Genomic DNA, 13,513 nt, shown 5'->3' on the forward strand with positions numbered 1-13,513 from the left:
GAGGGTTGGGGGACACTGCGGGGGGCTGAGGACACCCACAGGACTGGCACAGAAAAGGGACACTCTGGGGTTGGGGACACTGCCACCCCTCTGTGCCCTCTGAGGTCCCCATCCCATAGCAGTGCCACCCGTGTGTCCCCTGTGCTGTCCCTTGCAGCAGGGACGGTCCCCAAGGTCCCCACCCCCTCCCAGTGCTGCCAGGTGGGTCCGGGGGGGGTCTGTCCCCCTTTGTCACCCCCTGTCCCCCGTGTCCCCGCAGAGATCCTGGCGGGGGGGGTGTACATCGAGAAGAACGCGCAGCTGTGCCACGTGGACACCGTGGAGTGGAGGGACATCATGAGGGACACGCGGCTGGAGCCGCTCGTGAGGGACAACGGCCGGGGCTGTGCGTGCGGGGACAGCGGGGACAGCGGGGACAGCGGGGACACCCGGGCTTGGGGGGGTTTGGGGTTACCTTGGGGTTGGGGGGCTTTGGGGTCACCCCGGCTTGGGGTGGCTTTGGGGTCACCCCTGGGGTTGGGGTCACTTTGGGATCACCCCGGGCTTGGGGGTCACTTTGGGGTGGCTTTGGGGTCACTCCTCGGTTTGAGGTCACCCTGGTTTTGGGGTCCTGGGGGGTCCCTGTGGTGTCTCTTTGGGGTCCCTCGGGGGTCCCTGGGGGGTCCCTGTGGGGTCCCCGTGGTGTCCCCCTGTATTTGGGGTCCCTGTTGTGACCCCGCTGTGCCATCCCGCAGGTGCCCCGTGCCACGAGAGCTGCGGCGGTCACTGCTGGGGGCCGGGCCCCGAGGACTGCCAGAAACGTGGGTACCGGGGGTACCGGGGGTACCGGGGGGCACGGGGGGACCGGGGGTACCGGGGGTACCGGGGGGCACTGGGGGTACCGGGGGGGCACTGGGGGGCAGTGGGGGTACCGGGGGACATGGGGGTACCGGGGGTACCGTGGGACAATGGTGGGTACCGGGGGCGCTGGGGGGCAACTGGGGGCACCAGGCGGCACCAGGGGTACTGGGGGATAATGGGGGTAACCGGGGGGTACTGGGGGCACTGGGGGGGACCAGGGGCACCGGGGGTACCGGGGGGCTCATGGGGGCTGTGGGGGTGGGTCGGACCCCCCGGTGCCCCCCCCCGGTGACCCCCCGGTGTCCCCGCAGTGACCAAGACCATCTGCGCCCCGCAGTGCAACGGGCGCTGCTTCGGCCGCGCGCCCAACGAGTGCTGCCACGAGGAGTGCGCGGGCGGCTGCACCGGGCCCCTGCGCACACACTGCTTCGTACGTCTGTCCGTCTGTCTGTCTGTCTGTGTGTCTGTCTGTCTGTCTGTGTGTCTGTCTGTCTGTCCGTGTGTCTGTCTGCCCCTGCGCACACACTGCTTCGTACGTACGTCCGTCTGTCCGTGTGTCTGTCTGTCCGTGTGTCTGCCCCTGCGCACACACTGCTTTCGTACGTCTGTCTGTCTGTCTGTCTGTCTGTGTGTCTGTCTGTCTGTCCGTGTGTCTGTCTGCCCCTGCGCACACACTGCTTCGTACGTCTGTCCGTCTGTCTGTCTGTCCGTGTGTCTGTCTGTCTGTCTGTGTGTCTGTCTGTCTGTCCGTGTGTCTGTCTGCCCCTGCGCACACACTGCTTCGTACGTCTGTCCGTCTGTCTGTCTGTCTGTCCATGTGTCTGCCCCTGCGCACACACGTCTTCGTACGTCTGTCCGTCTGTCTGTCTGTCTGGTGTCTGTCTGTCTGTCCGTGTGTCTGTCTGCCCCTGCGCACACACTGCTTCATACGTCCGTCCGTCTGTCTGTGTGTCTGTCTGTCCGTGTGTCCGTGTGTGTCTGTCTGTGTGTCCGTGTGTGTGTGTGTGTGTGCCCCTGCGCACCCACTGCTTCGTACGTCTGTCTGTCTGTCCGTCTGTCTGTCTGTCCGTGTGTGTGTCTGTCCGTGTGTCCGTGTGTGTGTGTGTGTGTGTGCCCCTGCGCACCCACTGCTTCGTACGTCCGTCCGTCTGTCCGTCTGTCTGTGTGTCTGTCTGTCCGTCTGTTGCTGTCTGTCTGTCTGTCTGTGTGTCTGTCTGCCCCTGCGCACCCACTGCTTCGTACGTCTTCCGTCTGTCTGTCGCGTCGTCTGTCTGTCTGTCTGTCTGCCCCTGCGCACCCCCTGCTTCGTACGTCTGTCCGTCTGTCCTGTCTGTCTGCCCCTGCGCACCCCACTGCTTCGTACGTCTGTCCGTCTGTCTGTCTGTCTGCCCCTGCGCCACCCACTGCTTCGTACGTCTGTCCGTCTGTCTGTCCGTCTGTCTGTCTGTCCGTGTGTCTGTCTCTCTCCCTGCGCACCCACTGCTTCGTACGTCCGTCTGTCTGTCCGTGTGTGTGTGTCTGCCCCTGCGCACACACTGCTTCGTACGTCTGTCCGTCTGTCTGTCTGTCCGTGTGTGTGTCTGTCCGTGTGTGTGTGTGACCGTCTGTCTGCCCCTGCGCACCCACTGCTTCGTACGTCTGTCCGTCTGTCTGTCTGTCCGTGTGTGTGTCTGTCCGTGTGTGTGTGTGAGTGTGTGTCTGCCCCTGCGCACACACTGCTTCGTACGTCTGTCCGTCTGTCTGTCCGTGTGTCTGTGTGTCTGTCCGTCTGTCTGCCCCTGCGCACACACCGCTTCGTACGTCTGTCTGTGTGTCCGTCTGTCTGTCTGTGTGTCCGTCTGTCTGTGCGTCTGTCTGCCCCTGCGCACACACCGCTTCCTATGTCTGTCTGTGTCCATTCCCTTGCCCATCTGTCCATCTGTCTATCCCATGTCCACCCCGTGTCCGTCTGTCCGTCCCCAGGCCTGCCGGCGCTTCAACAACAGCGGCTCGTGTGTCCCGCTGTGTCCATCCCTGTGTCCGTCCCTCTGTCCATGGCTGTGTCCACCCCATGTCCATCTGTCCATCTGTCCATCTGTCTATCCCATGTCCACCCCGTGTCCGTCTGTCCGTCCCCAGGCCTGCCGGCACTTCAACGACAGCGGCTCGTGCGTCCCGCTGTGCCCGCAGCCGCTGATCTACAACAAGCTCACCTTCCAGCTGGAGCCCAACCCCGACACCAAGTACCAGTACGGGGGGGTCTGCGTGCGCGAGTGCCCCCGTGAGTCTGGGGGGGCTCTGGGGGGGGCTCGGGGGGGTGACCCCGCTCTGGGGACACCAGGTGACCCCCGGGCTGTCCCCCAGACAACTTCGTGGTGGACCAGAGCTCGTGCGTGCGCGCCTGCCCCAACGACAAGATGGAAGTGGAGAAGAACGGGCTGAAGATCTGCGAGCCCTGCGCGGGGCTGTGCCCCAAGGGTAGGGGCTGGGGGTCCCCGGGGGGGGGCTGGGGGTCCCCAGGGGGGGCTGGGGGCTGTGAGACCCCCGCTGACCCCTGCCCACCCCTCACAGCCTGCGAGGGCACCGGTGCTGGCAGCAAATACCAGACCGTGGACTCCAGCAACATCGACACCTTCATCAACTGCACCAAGATCCTGGGCAACCTCGACTTCCTCATCACGGGCCTGGAGGGGTGAGGGATGGCATTTGGGGGGCTCGGGGGGGTTTAGGGGGTGCAGCCCCCCACCCAGCCCCACTGACCCCTGGGCCCCGCAGGGACCCCTGGCGCAACATCTCGGCGCTGGACCCCGAGAAGCTGAACGTGTTCCGGACGGTGCGGGAGATCACGGGTGAGGAGGGGGTCTGGGGGTGCTGGGACCCCCCTTGGAGCCCCCCCAGGACCCCCAGAGACCCCCTGAGCCTGCGGTGTCCCCGCAGGGTACCTGAACATCCAGTCCTGGCCCAAGCACATGCACAACTTCAGCGTCTTCTCCAACCTCGAGACCATCGGGGGACGGAGCCTGTACAAGTGAGGAGCCCCTGCCGCGTGTCCTGCACTCCTCCCCGGCATCCCCGACCCCAGAATTTCCCTTTTCCCCTAATTCCTGCATTCCTAATCCCTGAATTCCCTGTTTTCCTTAATTCCTGCATTCCCTGGCATCCCCGATCCCCGAATTCCCCGTTTTCCTAATCCCTGAATTCCTCATTTTCCCCAATCCCCGAATTCCCCGTTTTCCCCAATTCCTGCATCCCCTCGTCCCTGGATCTCTGTTTGTCCCGGCGCCCCCAATCCCCCTGTCCTTGTCCGTCCCTCCATCCGTCCCTCTGTCGGTCCCTCCCGCTGCCGGTGTCTCTCCCCCGGCTCCCGGTTCATCCCCCGGTTCCCGGTGCGTCCTCCCCGGTCCTGGAGTATCCGGGAGCGTCCCCTCCTTCTCGGAGCATCCCCCGGGCTCCCGGGGCATCCTCCCGGTTCATTCCCCGACTCCCGGAACATTCCCCGACTCCCGGAGCGGCTCCCGGTTCATCCCCCGACTCCCGGAACATTCCCCGACTCCCGGAGCGGCTCCCGGTTCTTTGAGCGGCTCCCGAAGCATTCCCTCACTCCCGGTTCATCCCCCGGCTCCCGGAGCAGCTCCCGGAGCATCCCCAGCTCCCAGAGCATCCCCTCACTCCCCGAGCATCCCCTCACTCCCGGAGCATCCCCTCACTCCCCGGAGCATTCCCCGGAGCACCCCGGGCTCCCGGAGCAGCTCCCGGAGCATCCCCCGGAGCATCCTCAGCTCCCGATGCCCCCCCAGCTCCCGGAGCCCCCCACACCCGGTGCCCCCTCCAGCTCCCGGAGCATCCCCTCATCCCCGGAGCACCCCCAGTTATCGGAGCCCCCCATTTCCTGGAGCATCCCCTCATCCCCGGAGCACCCCCAGTTACCGGAGCCCCCCATTTCCTGGAGCATCCCCTCATCCCCGGAGCACCCCGGCTCCCGGAGCATCCCCGAAACACCCCCAGCTCCCGGAGCACCCCCAGTTACCGGAGCCCCCCCATTTCCCGGAGCATCCCCTCACTCCCGGAGCCCCCCACACCCGGAGCCCCCCCCAGCTCCCGGAGCCCCTCCATCTCCCGGAGTGCCCCCGGAGCATCCCCTCATCCTCGGAGCCCCCAGTTTCTCAGAGCCCCCCCATTTCCAGGAGCACACCCCAGTTCCCAGAGCCCCCCACACCCGGAGCACCCCCATTCCCCGGAGCCCCCCATTTCCCGGAGCCCCCCACACCCGGAACCCTCCCAGTTCCCAGAGCCCCCCCAGCTCCCGGAGCCCCCCCGTCTCCCCTCGCCCCCGGAGCCCCCCCAGCGCCCCGAATCCCGGTGTCCCGCTGTCCCGCAGCCGCGGTTTCTCGCTGCTGATCATGAAGAACGAGAACGTGACCTCGCTGGGGCTGCGCTCGCTGCGGGAGGTGAGCGCGGGCCGCGTGTACATCACCGAGAACCGGCGGCTCTGCTTCCTGCACACCGTGCACTGGGCCGCGCTCAGCCGCAGCCGCGCCGACCTCGACATCCGCAACAACCGGCCCCGCAGCAAGTGCCGTGCGTGGGCCGGGCTGGGGAGGGGGCGTGGGACCCCCACGGGACCCCTGGGGACACCCAGACCCCAAACTGAGACCCCCCCGTCCATCCCATAAGGGAGGGGACACCGGGACCCCCCCCCATTCCTTACACAGGGAGGGGGCGTGGGACCCCCCCCCTCGGAACCCCTGGGGACACCCAGACCCCAAATTGAGACCCCCCTGCCCGTCCCATAAGGGAGGGGACACCGGGACCCCCCCCATTCCTTACACAGGGAGGGGGCGTGGGACCCCCACGGGACCCCTGGGGACACCCAGACCCCAAACTGAGACCCCCCTGCCCGTCCCATAAGGGAGGGGACACCGGGACCCCCCCCATTCCTTACACAGGGAGGGGGCGTGGGACCCCCCCCGGAACCCCTCGGGGACACCCAGACCCCAAACTGAGACCCCCTGCCCATCCCACAGGGAAGGGGACAGGGGGGATGCCCAGATCCCACACTGGACCCCCATCTCTTACAAGGGAGGGGGCGTGGGACTCTGCCCCCCCCCCCCCAAGAGACCTCTTGGGCACCCCCAGACCCCTGGAGAGGCCCCTGGTCCGTCCCATAGGGGAGGGGACACCGGGACCCCCAGATCCTGCACTGAACCCCCATTCCTTACACAGATCCTGGGACCCCCCCCGGGACCCCCCCGGGAGACCCAGACCCCTGGAGAGGCCCCCAGTCTGTCCCACAGGGGAGGGGACATGGGGACAAATGGACCCCACACTGAGACCCCCTGCCCATCCTACAGGGAAGGGGACACTGGGGACATACGGACCCCAGGCTGAGGGACCCCCCCCCCCAGCCCCACTCTAAGCCCACAGGGACCCCCAACCTGCTCTGAGCCCCTGGGGGGGTGACCCCAGCCCCACTGTCCCCCCCGGGTGATCCAAGGCCCTCTCTGTCCCCCAGTGTCCCCAGCCCCTCTCTGTCCCCGCTGTGGTGACCCCACCCCCCATGTGCTCCCTGGGTGACCCACGCCGCCATGTTGCCCCCCCCGGTGACCCCAGCCCCCGCGGTCCCCCCTGTCCCCCCTGGGTGACCCCAGCCCCCATGTGCCCCCCCGGCTGACCCCCAGCCCCGCTGTCCCCTGTCCCCCCTGGGTGACCCCAGCCCCCATGTGCCCTGCCCCCGGGGGTGACCCCAGCCCCCAATGTGCCCCCCGTGTGACCCCAGCCCCGCTGTCCCCTGTGCCCCCCGGGTGACCCCAGCCCCCCTGTGCCCCCCCGGTGACCCCAGCCCCCCTGTGCCCCCCCCGGTGACCCCAGCCCCGCTGTCCCCTGTCCCCCAGAGCAAGAGGGCAAGGTGTGTGACCCGCTGTGCTCGGCCGAGGGCTGCTGGGGGCCGGGGCCCGGGCAGTGCCTGTCCTGCCGCTACTACAGCCGGAGGGGCATCTGTGTGCCCACCTGCCGCTTCACCGAGGGGTCAGCGGGCACCGGGGGCACGGGGGGCAAAGGGGGGCAAGAGGGGCATGGGGGTCATGGGGGCTCGGGGGCAAAGGGAGGCAAGAGGGCACCAGGGGCATGGGGGGCTCGGGGGGCAAAGGGGGACAATGGGGGACACGAGGGGTCATGGGTGTCATGGGGGGCTCGGGGGCTCGGAGGCATGGGGGACAAGAGTGGCAATGGGGGGCTCGGGGGCAAGGGGACAAGCGCGGGCACTGGGGTCTCAGGGGGCATGGGGGGCACGTGGTGACAAAGGGGGCCTGGGGCTTCGTGGGGCACAGAGAACATGGCAGGGGCATGGGGGGGATGTGGGACAAGGGGGACATGGGGCAGAAGGGGAGCACAAGGGACACGGGGGACACAGGGGACAAACAGGGCACAGGGGACATGGGGGGCAAGGGGGGGCACAGAGGGTTATGGAGGGCACGGGGTACAAGGGGAGAAGGGGGGCACGGGGACATGGGGGACATGGAGTGACAAGTGGAGGCAAGAAGGTACAGGGGACAAGAGGGGCACAGGGGGCCGGGGGACATTGGGGACATGGGAGGACAAGAGGGGCACAGGGGACATGGGGGGCAGAAAGGGCACGGGGGACAAAGGGGACAGGGGGGGCATGGGGACATTGGGGGACATTGGGACATGGGAGGACAATAGGGGCACAGGGGACAAGTGGGGCACGGGGACACTGGGGACATTGGGGACATTGGGGACAAGGGGGTGAGGGCGACACAGTGAAATGAAGACATGGGGGGCACCGGCACTGCGGAGACCCCCGGGGTGGGCACGGGGGTGGGGGATCAGCCCCAGGGCGGGCTGGGAGTGGGGGGGGGGTCCCAGGGTGGGCCGGGCACTGGTGCGGACCGCGGGGTGTCCCTGTCACGGCCGGGGCTGGCACGGTGACACGGTGACACCCCCGGTGTGCCCGCAGGGACCCGCGGGAGTTCTCGCAGGGCGGCGAATGCACCGAGTGCCACCCGGAGTGCGAGCGCATCGACGGCGGCGCCACCTGCAACGGCTCGGTACGGCCCGCGCCGTGTCCCCGCTGTCCCCGCCGTGTCCCCACACTGTCACCACCCCCCCCCTCACTCTGCAGGGTGCCGACACGTGCACGCGCTGCGCCCACTATCGCGACGGGCCGCACTGCGTGGAGCGATGTCCCGACGGAGTCCTGGGGGAGCGCGGCCCCATCTACAAATTCCCCGACGGGAGCCGCGAGTGCCGGCCCTGCCACGAGAACTGCAGCCGGGGGTGCGTCCGGCCCGGGGGGGGTCGGGGACAGCCAGCCAGGGGGGATCTGGGGGGGCCCGGGAAGGTTTTGGGGTCAGGATCCCATTGGGGGAATGGGGGAGGTTCACAGGACCCCGTGGAGGGGAGGGGTGGGGGTCCCAAAAGCTCTTTGGGAAGGGTGGGGGTCCCAAAAGCTCTTTGGGAAGGGTGAGGGTCCCAAAAGCTCTTTGGGAGGAGAGTGGGGGTCCCAAAAGCTCTTTGGGAGGAGGGTGGGGGTCCCAAAAGCTCTTTGGGAAGGGTGAGTGTCCCAAAAGCTCTTTGGGAGGAGAGTGGGGGTCCCAAAAGCTCTTTGAGAGGAGAGTGGGGGTCCCAAAAGCTCTTTGGGAGGGTGGGGGTCCCAAAAGCTCTTTAGGAGGAGGATGAGGGTCCCAAAAACTCTTTGGGAGGAGGGTGGGGGTCCCAAAAACTCTTTGGGAGGGGTGGGGGTCCCAAAAACTTTTTGGGAGGAGAGTGGGGGTCCCAAAAACTTTTTGGGAGGAGAGTGGGGGTCCCAAAACCTCTTTGGGAGGAGGGTGGGGGGTCCCAAAAGCTCTTTGGGGAGGAGAGTGGGGGTCTTGTGGCATCATTTGGGGCAGGATTTGGGGACTCAGGACCTCCCTGGTGGCATTTTGGGGTCTGGGGACCCCAGGAGGGGCAGGCTGAGGGGCCTGGGCCAGGTTGGGGGTCTGGAGACCCCGCGGGGCACAAGCTGGGGTCTCCGCTGGGGGATCCCCACGGCTGACCCCCATCTCCCCCCCCCTCACAGGTGTGTGGGGCCGCTGCTGCGGGACTGCCTGGGGGACCCCCTGCCCGTGTCCAGGTACCGCGGGGGGGTCGGGGGCATCCCGGGGGGGCTGCGGGGACATCCCGGGGGCTGCAGGGACCCTAACCCTGTGCTTTTCCCCGTCCCCCGTTGCCATCTCCATCCCCCGCCCATTCCCGTTCCTGTTCCCATCCCCGTTCCCACCCGTTCCATTTCCCCTTCCCGTTCCCTATCCTGCCCGTTCCCGCTCCCGTTCCCGTCCCCGTTCCCACCCGTTCCATTTCCCGTTCCCATCCCCATCCCCGTTCCCACCCGTTCCCTTTCCCGTTCCTGTTCCCTATCCTGCCCGTTTCCCGCTCCCGTTCCCATCCCGTTCCCACCCGTTCAATTTCCCGTTCCCATCCCCATCCCCGTTCCCGTTCCCGTTCCCGTTCCCTATCCCGCCCTTTCCCGCCCCGTCCCCGCCCCGTTCCCGTTCCCGTTCCCGTTCCCGTTCCCTATCCCGCCCGTTCCCGTTCCCGCCCCGTCCCCGTTCCCGCCACCGTTCTCGTCCCATCCCCGTTCCCGTTCCCGTTCCCTTTCCCGTTCCCGTTCCCTTTCCCTATCCCTCCCTTTCCCTTTCCTTTTCCCTTTCCCGTTCCCTTTCCCTTTCCCTTTCCCTTTCCCTTTCCCTTTCCCTTTCCCTTTCCCTTTCCCGTTCCCGTTCCCTTTCCCGTCCCCGCCCCGTTCCCGGTCCCGCAGGCGGACCCCGACGCTGATCGCGGTCATGGTGGTCGGGGCCGTTTTCCTCTCGTGCTCGCTGGTGCTGCTGGCGCTGCTCTACTGGCGGGGCAAGAAGATCCAGAAGAAACGCGCGATGCGGCGCTACCTGGAGCGGGGCGAGGTCAGCGCGGGGCACCGGAGCGGCCCGGGAGCGGCCCCGGGAGCGGCCCCGGGAGCGGCCCCGGGAGTGGCCCGGGAGCGGCCCCGGGAGCGGCCCCGGGAGCGGCCCCGGGAGCGGCCCCGGAGCTGCCCCGAGAGCGGCCCCGGGAGCGGCACCGGGAGCGGCCCCGGGAGCGGCCCCGGGAGCGGCCCCGGGAGCGGCCCCGGGAGCGGCCCCGGAGCTGCCCCGGGAGCGGCACCCGGAGCGGCCCCGGGAGCGGCGGGGAGGGGGCGGTGTCCCGGGTCCTGTGTCCTACGGGGCAGAGGCGGGGCCAGCCCTCGCCAGCCCCAGCTCTGCTTCCACCCCAGTCACTCCCCATCCTCATCCTGCTGTGCACCTGTCCCTGTCCCATCCCTGTCCCTGTCTCTGTCCCTGTCCCCATTTCTGCCCCCATCTTTGTCCCCATCCCTGTCCCCGTCCTCTCCCCATCCCCCTCCCCATTCCCGTTGCCACGCTGTGCTCCCATCCTGTCCCCATCCCTTCCCAATCCCATTCCCACACCATGTCCCTGTCCCTGTCCCCATACCCATGCCATGTCCCCGTCCCCATTCCATTGTCAAGCTGTGTCCCCATCCTGTCCCTGTCCCCGTTCCCACACCATGTCCCCGTCCCCATCCCCATTGCCCCACCATGTCCCCATCCCATTCCCAGGTTGTGTCCCTGTCCCTGTCCCCGTTCCCACGCTGTGTCCCCATCCCCATCCTGTCCCTGTCCCCGCTGTCACGCCGTGTCCCCGTTCCTGTCCCCTTTCCCATGCCATGTCCCCGTCCCCGTCCCCGCTGTCACGCCGTGTCCCCGTTCCTGTCCCCTTTCCCATGCCATGTCCCCGTCCCTGTTGCCACGCCATGTCCCCATTTCTGTCCCCGTCCCCGCAGAGCCTGGAGCCGCTGGACCCCAGTGAAAAAGCCAACAAGGTCCTGGCCCGGATCTTCAAGGAGTCGGAGCTGAAGCGCCTCAAGGTCCTGGGCTCCGGCGTCTTCGGCACCGTGCACAAGGTGGGGGCTTGGGGAGGGGGCTGAGGTGCCATCCCATCAATCCCACCCCACTGATCCCATCAATCCCATCCCACTGATCCCATCGATCCCATCAATCCCACTCTACTGATCCCATCAATCCCACCCCACTGATCCCATCAATCCCATCAATCCCACCCCACTGATCCCATTGATCCATCCCATTGATCCATCCCATTGATCCCATCAATCCCACCCCGCTGATCCCGTTGATCCATCCCATTGATCCCATCCTATCCCATCCATCCCATTGATCCCATCAATCCCACCCCATTGATCCCACCCCATTGATCCCATCAATCCCACCCCACTGATCCCATCTCATCCCATTGATCCCATCAATCCCACCCCATTGATCCCATTGATCCATCCCATTGATCCATCCCATCGATCCATCCCATTGATCCCATCCCACCCCATTGATCCATCCCATTGATCCCATCCCATCCCATCAATCCATCCCACTGATCCCATCCCATTCCATTGATCCCATCAATCCCACCCCATTGATCCCGTTGATCCTATCCCATCCCATTGATCCCACTGATCCCATCCCACCCCATTGATCCATCCCATTGATCCCATCCCATCCCATCCTATCCCATCTCATCCCATCACAAATCCCATCCAACCCATAAATCCCATCCCATCAATCCCATCCCACTGATCCCACCCTATCCTATCAATCTGATTGATCCCATTGATCCCATCCCATCCCAAATCCCATCCCATCAATCCCATCCCAAATCCCATTGACTCCATAAATCCCATCGATCCCATACCATAAATCCCATATTAAATCCCACCAAACCCATATAAAATCCCATATAAAATCCCATATAAAATCCCATATAAAATCCCATATAAAATCCCATATAAAATCCCATATAAAATCCCATATAAAATCCCATAAATCCCGACCCCGCAGGGGATCTGGATCCCGGACGGGGATTCCATCAAGATCCCGGTGAGCATCAAGGTGATCCAGGACTGGAGCGGGCAGCAATCCTTCCACGCCGTCACCGACGTGAGTCTGGGGGTACCGGGGGGTCCGGGGGTCCCCCGGGGCTGGGGGGGTCTGGGGGTGCTCCAGGGGGTGCTCTGGGGGTGCCCCAGGGGGTGCTCTGGGGGGGTTCTGGGGGGGTTCTGGGGGTCCCCCTTGGGCTGTGGGGGATCCTAGGGGTGCTCTGGGGGGTTCTGGGGGAGTTCTGGGGGTCCCCCTTGGGCTGTGGGGGATCCTGGGGGTGCTCTGGGGGGGTTCTGGGGGAGTTCTGGGGGTCCCCCTTGGGCTGTGGGGATCTGGGGGTGCTCTGGGGGGTTCTGGGGGAGTTCTGGGGGTCCCCCTTGGGCTGTGGGGGATCCTGGGGTGCTCTGGGGGGGTTCTGGGGGAGTTCTGGGGTCCCCCTTGGGCTGTGGGGGATCCTGGGGTGCTCTGGGGGGGTTCTGGGGGGTTCTGGGGGTCCCCCTGGGGCTGTGGGGGATCCTGGGGGTGCTCTGGGGGGGTTCTGGGGGGAGTTCTGGGGGTCCCCCTTGGGCCACGGGGGTTCTGGGGGTGCTCTGAGGGTGCTCTAGGTGTCTCCCCGGATCTGGGGGTGCCCCGGGGACACTCTGGGGGTGCTCTGGGTGTCCCCCCGGATCTGGGGCACCCGGGCACACTCCGGGGATGCTTTGGGTGTGCCCTGGGTGTCCCCCAGGATCCGGGGCTGCCCTGGGGACACTCCAGGGATGCTCTGGTGTCCCCCCAGATCTGGGGGTGCTCTGGGGGTGCCCCGGGTGTCCCCCCGGATCCGGGGGTGCCCCGGGCACACTCTGGGGGTACCCCGAGTGTTCCCCCGGATCTGGGGATGCTCTGGGTGCCCCCCCGGATCCAGCGGTGCTCTGGGTGTCCCCCTGGATCCGGGGCTGCCCGGGCACACTCCGGGGCGCTGACCCCGTCCCCCCGGATCTGGGGGTGCTCTGGGTGTCCCCCCGGATCTGGGGATGCTCTGGGTGACCCCTGGATCTGGGGGTGCCCCGGGGACACTCCGGGGTTGCTCTGGGTGTCCCCCCGGATCTGGGGATGCTCTGGGTGTCCCCCCGGATCTGGGGAGTGCTCTGGGTGTCCCCCCGGATCCGGGGCGCCCCGGACACACTCTGGGGATGCTCTGGGTGTCCCCCCGGATCCGGGGCTGCCCCGGACACACTCTGGGGCGCTGACCCTGTCCCCCCGGATCTGGGGGTGCTCTGGGTGTCCCCCAGATCCGGGGTGCCCCGGGCACACTCTGGGGATGCTCTGGGTGTCCCCCCAGATCTGGGGATGCTCTGGGGGGTTGCTCTGGGTGTCCCCCTAGATCTGGGGTTGCTCTGGGTGTCACCCTGATCCGGGGGTGCTCTGGGTGTCCCCCCAGATCTGGGGTGCTCTGGGTGTCCCCCCGGATCTGGGGATGCTCTCAGTGTCCCCCTGGATCCAGGGGTGCTCTGGGGGTTGCTCTGGCTGTCCCCCCAGATCTCTGGATGCTCTGGGTGTCCCCCTGGATCTGTGGATGCTCTGGGTGTCCCCCCAGATCTGGGGTTGCTCTGGGTGTCCCCCCAGATCCGGGGTTGCTCTGGGTGTCCCCCCAGATCCGGGGTCACCCCAGACACACCCCAGGTTGCTGACCCCGTCCCCCCCCTGCCCCCCCAGCACATGCTGGCCATCGGCAGCCC

At 66.8% G+C, this 13,513-nt stretch overlaps 1 protein-coding gene across 1 annotated transcript; it reads left to right on the forward strand.

The window, feature by feature from the left end:
* Positions 1-6: 6 nt before the first annotated feature.
* Positions 7-13,509, forward strand: LOC127061158 (receptor tyrosine-protein kinase erbB-3-like; the record flags this gene model as incomplete). The annotated part of the gene is made up of 17 exons (XM_050987695.1): positions 7-385; positions 735-800; positions 1,152-1,270; positions 2,959-3,100; positions 3,184-3,297; positions 3,391-3,511; positions 3,595-3,668; positions 3,757-3,847; positions 5,198-5,397; positions 6,711-6,843; positions 7,793-7,883; positions 7,958-8,112; positions 8,897-8,950; positions 9,635-9,776; positions 10,691-10,810; positions 11,757-11,855; positions 13,491-13,509. Coding segments are annotated over 17 exons (2,119 nt in total), but the record flags the coding sequence as incomplete, so codon positions are not given.
* Positions 13,510-13,513: the final 4 nt, after the last annotated feature.

The sequence above is a fragment of the Serinus canaria genome, unplaced genomic scaffold (assembly GCF_022539315.1).
Source record: "Serinus canaria isolate serCan28SL12 unplaced genomic scaffold, serCan2020 HiC_scaffold_127, whole genome shotgun sequence".
Taxonomy (NCBI): Eukaryota; Metazoa; Chordata; class Aves; order Passeriformes; family Fringillidae; genus Serinus; species Serinus canaria.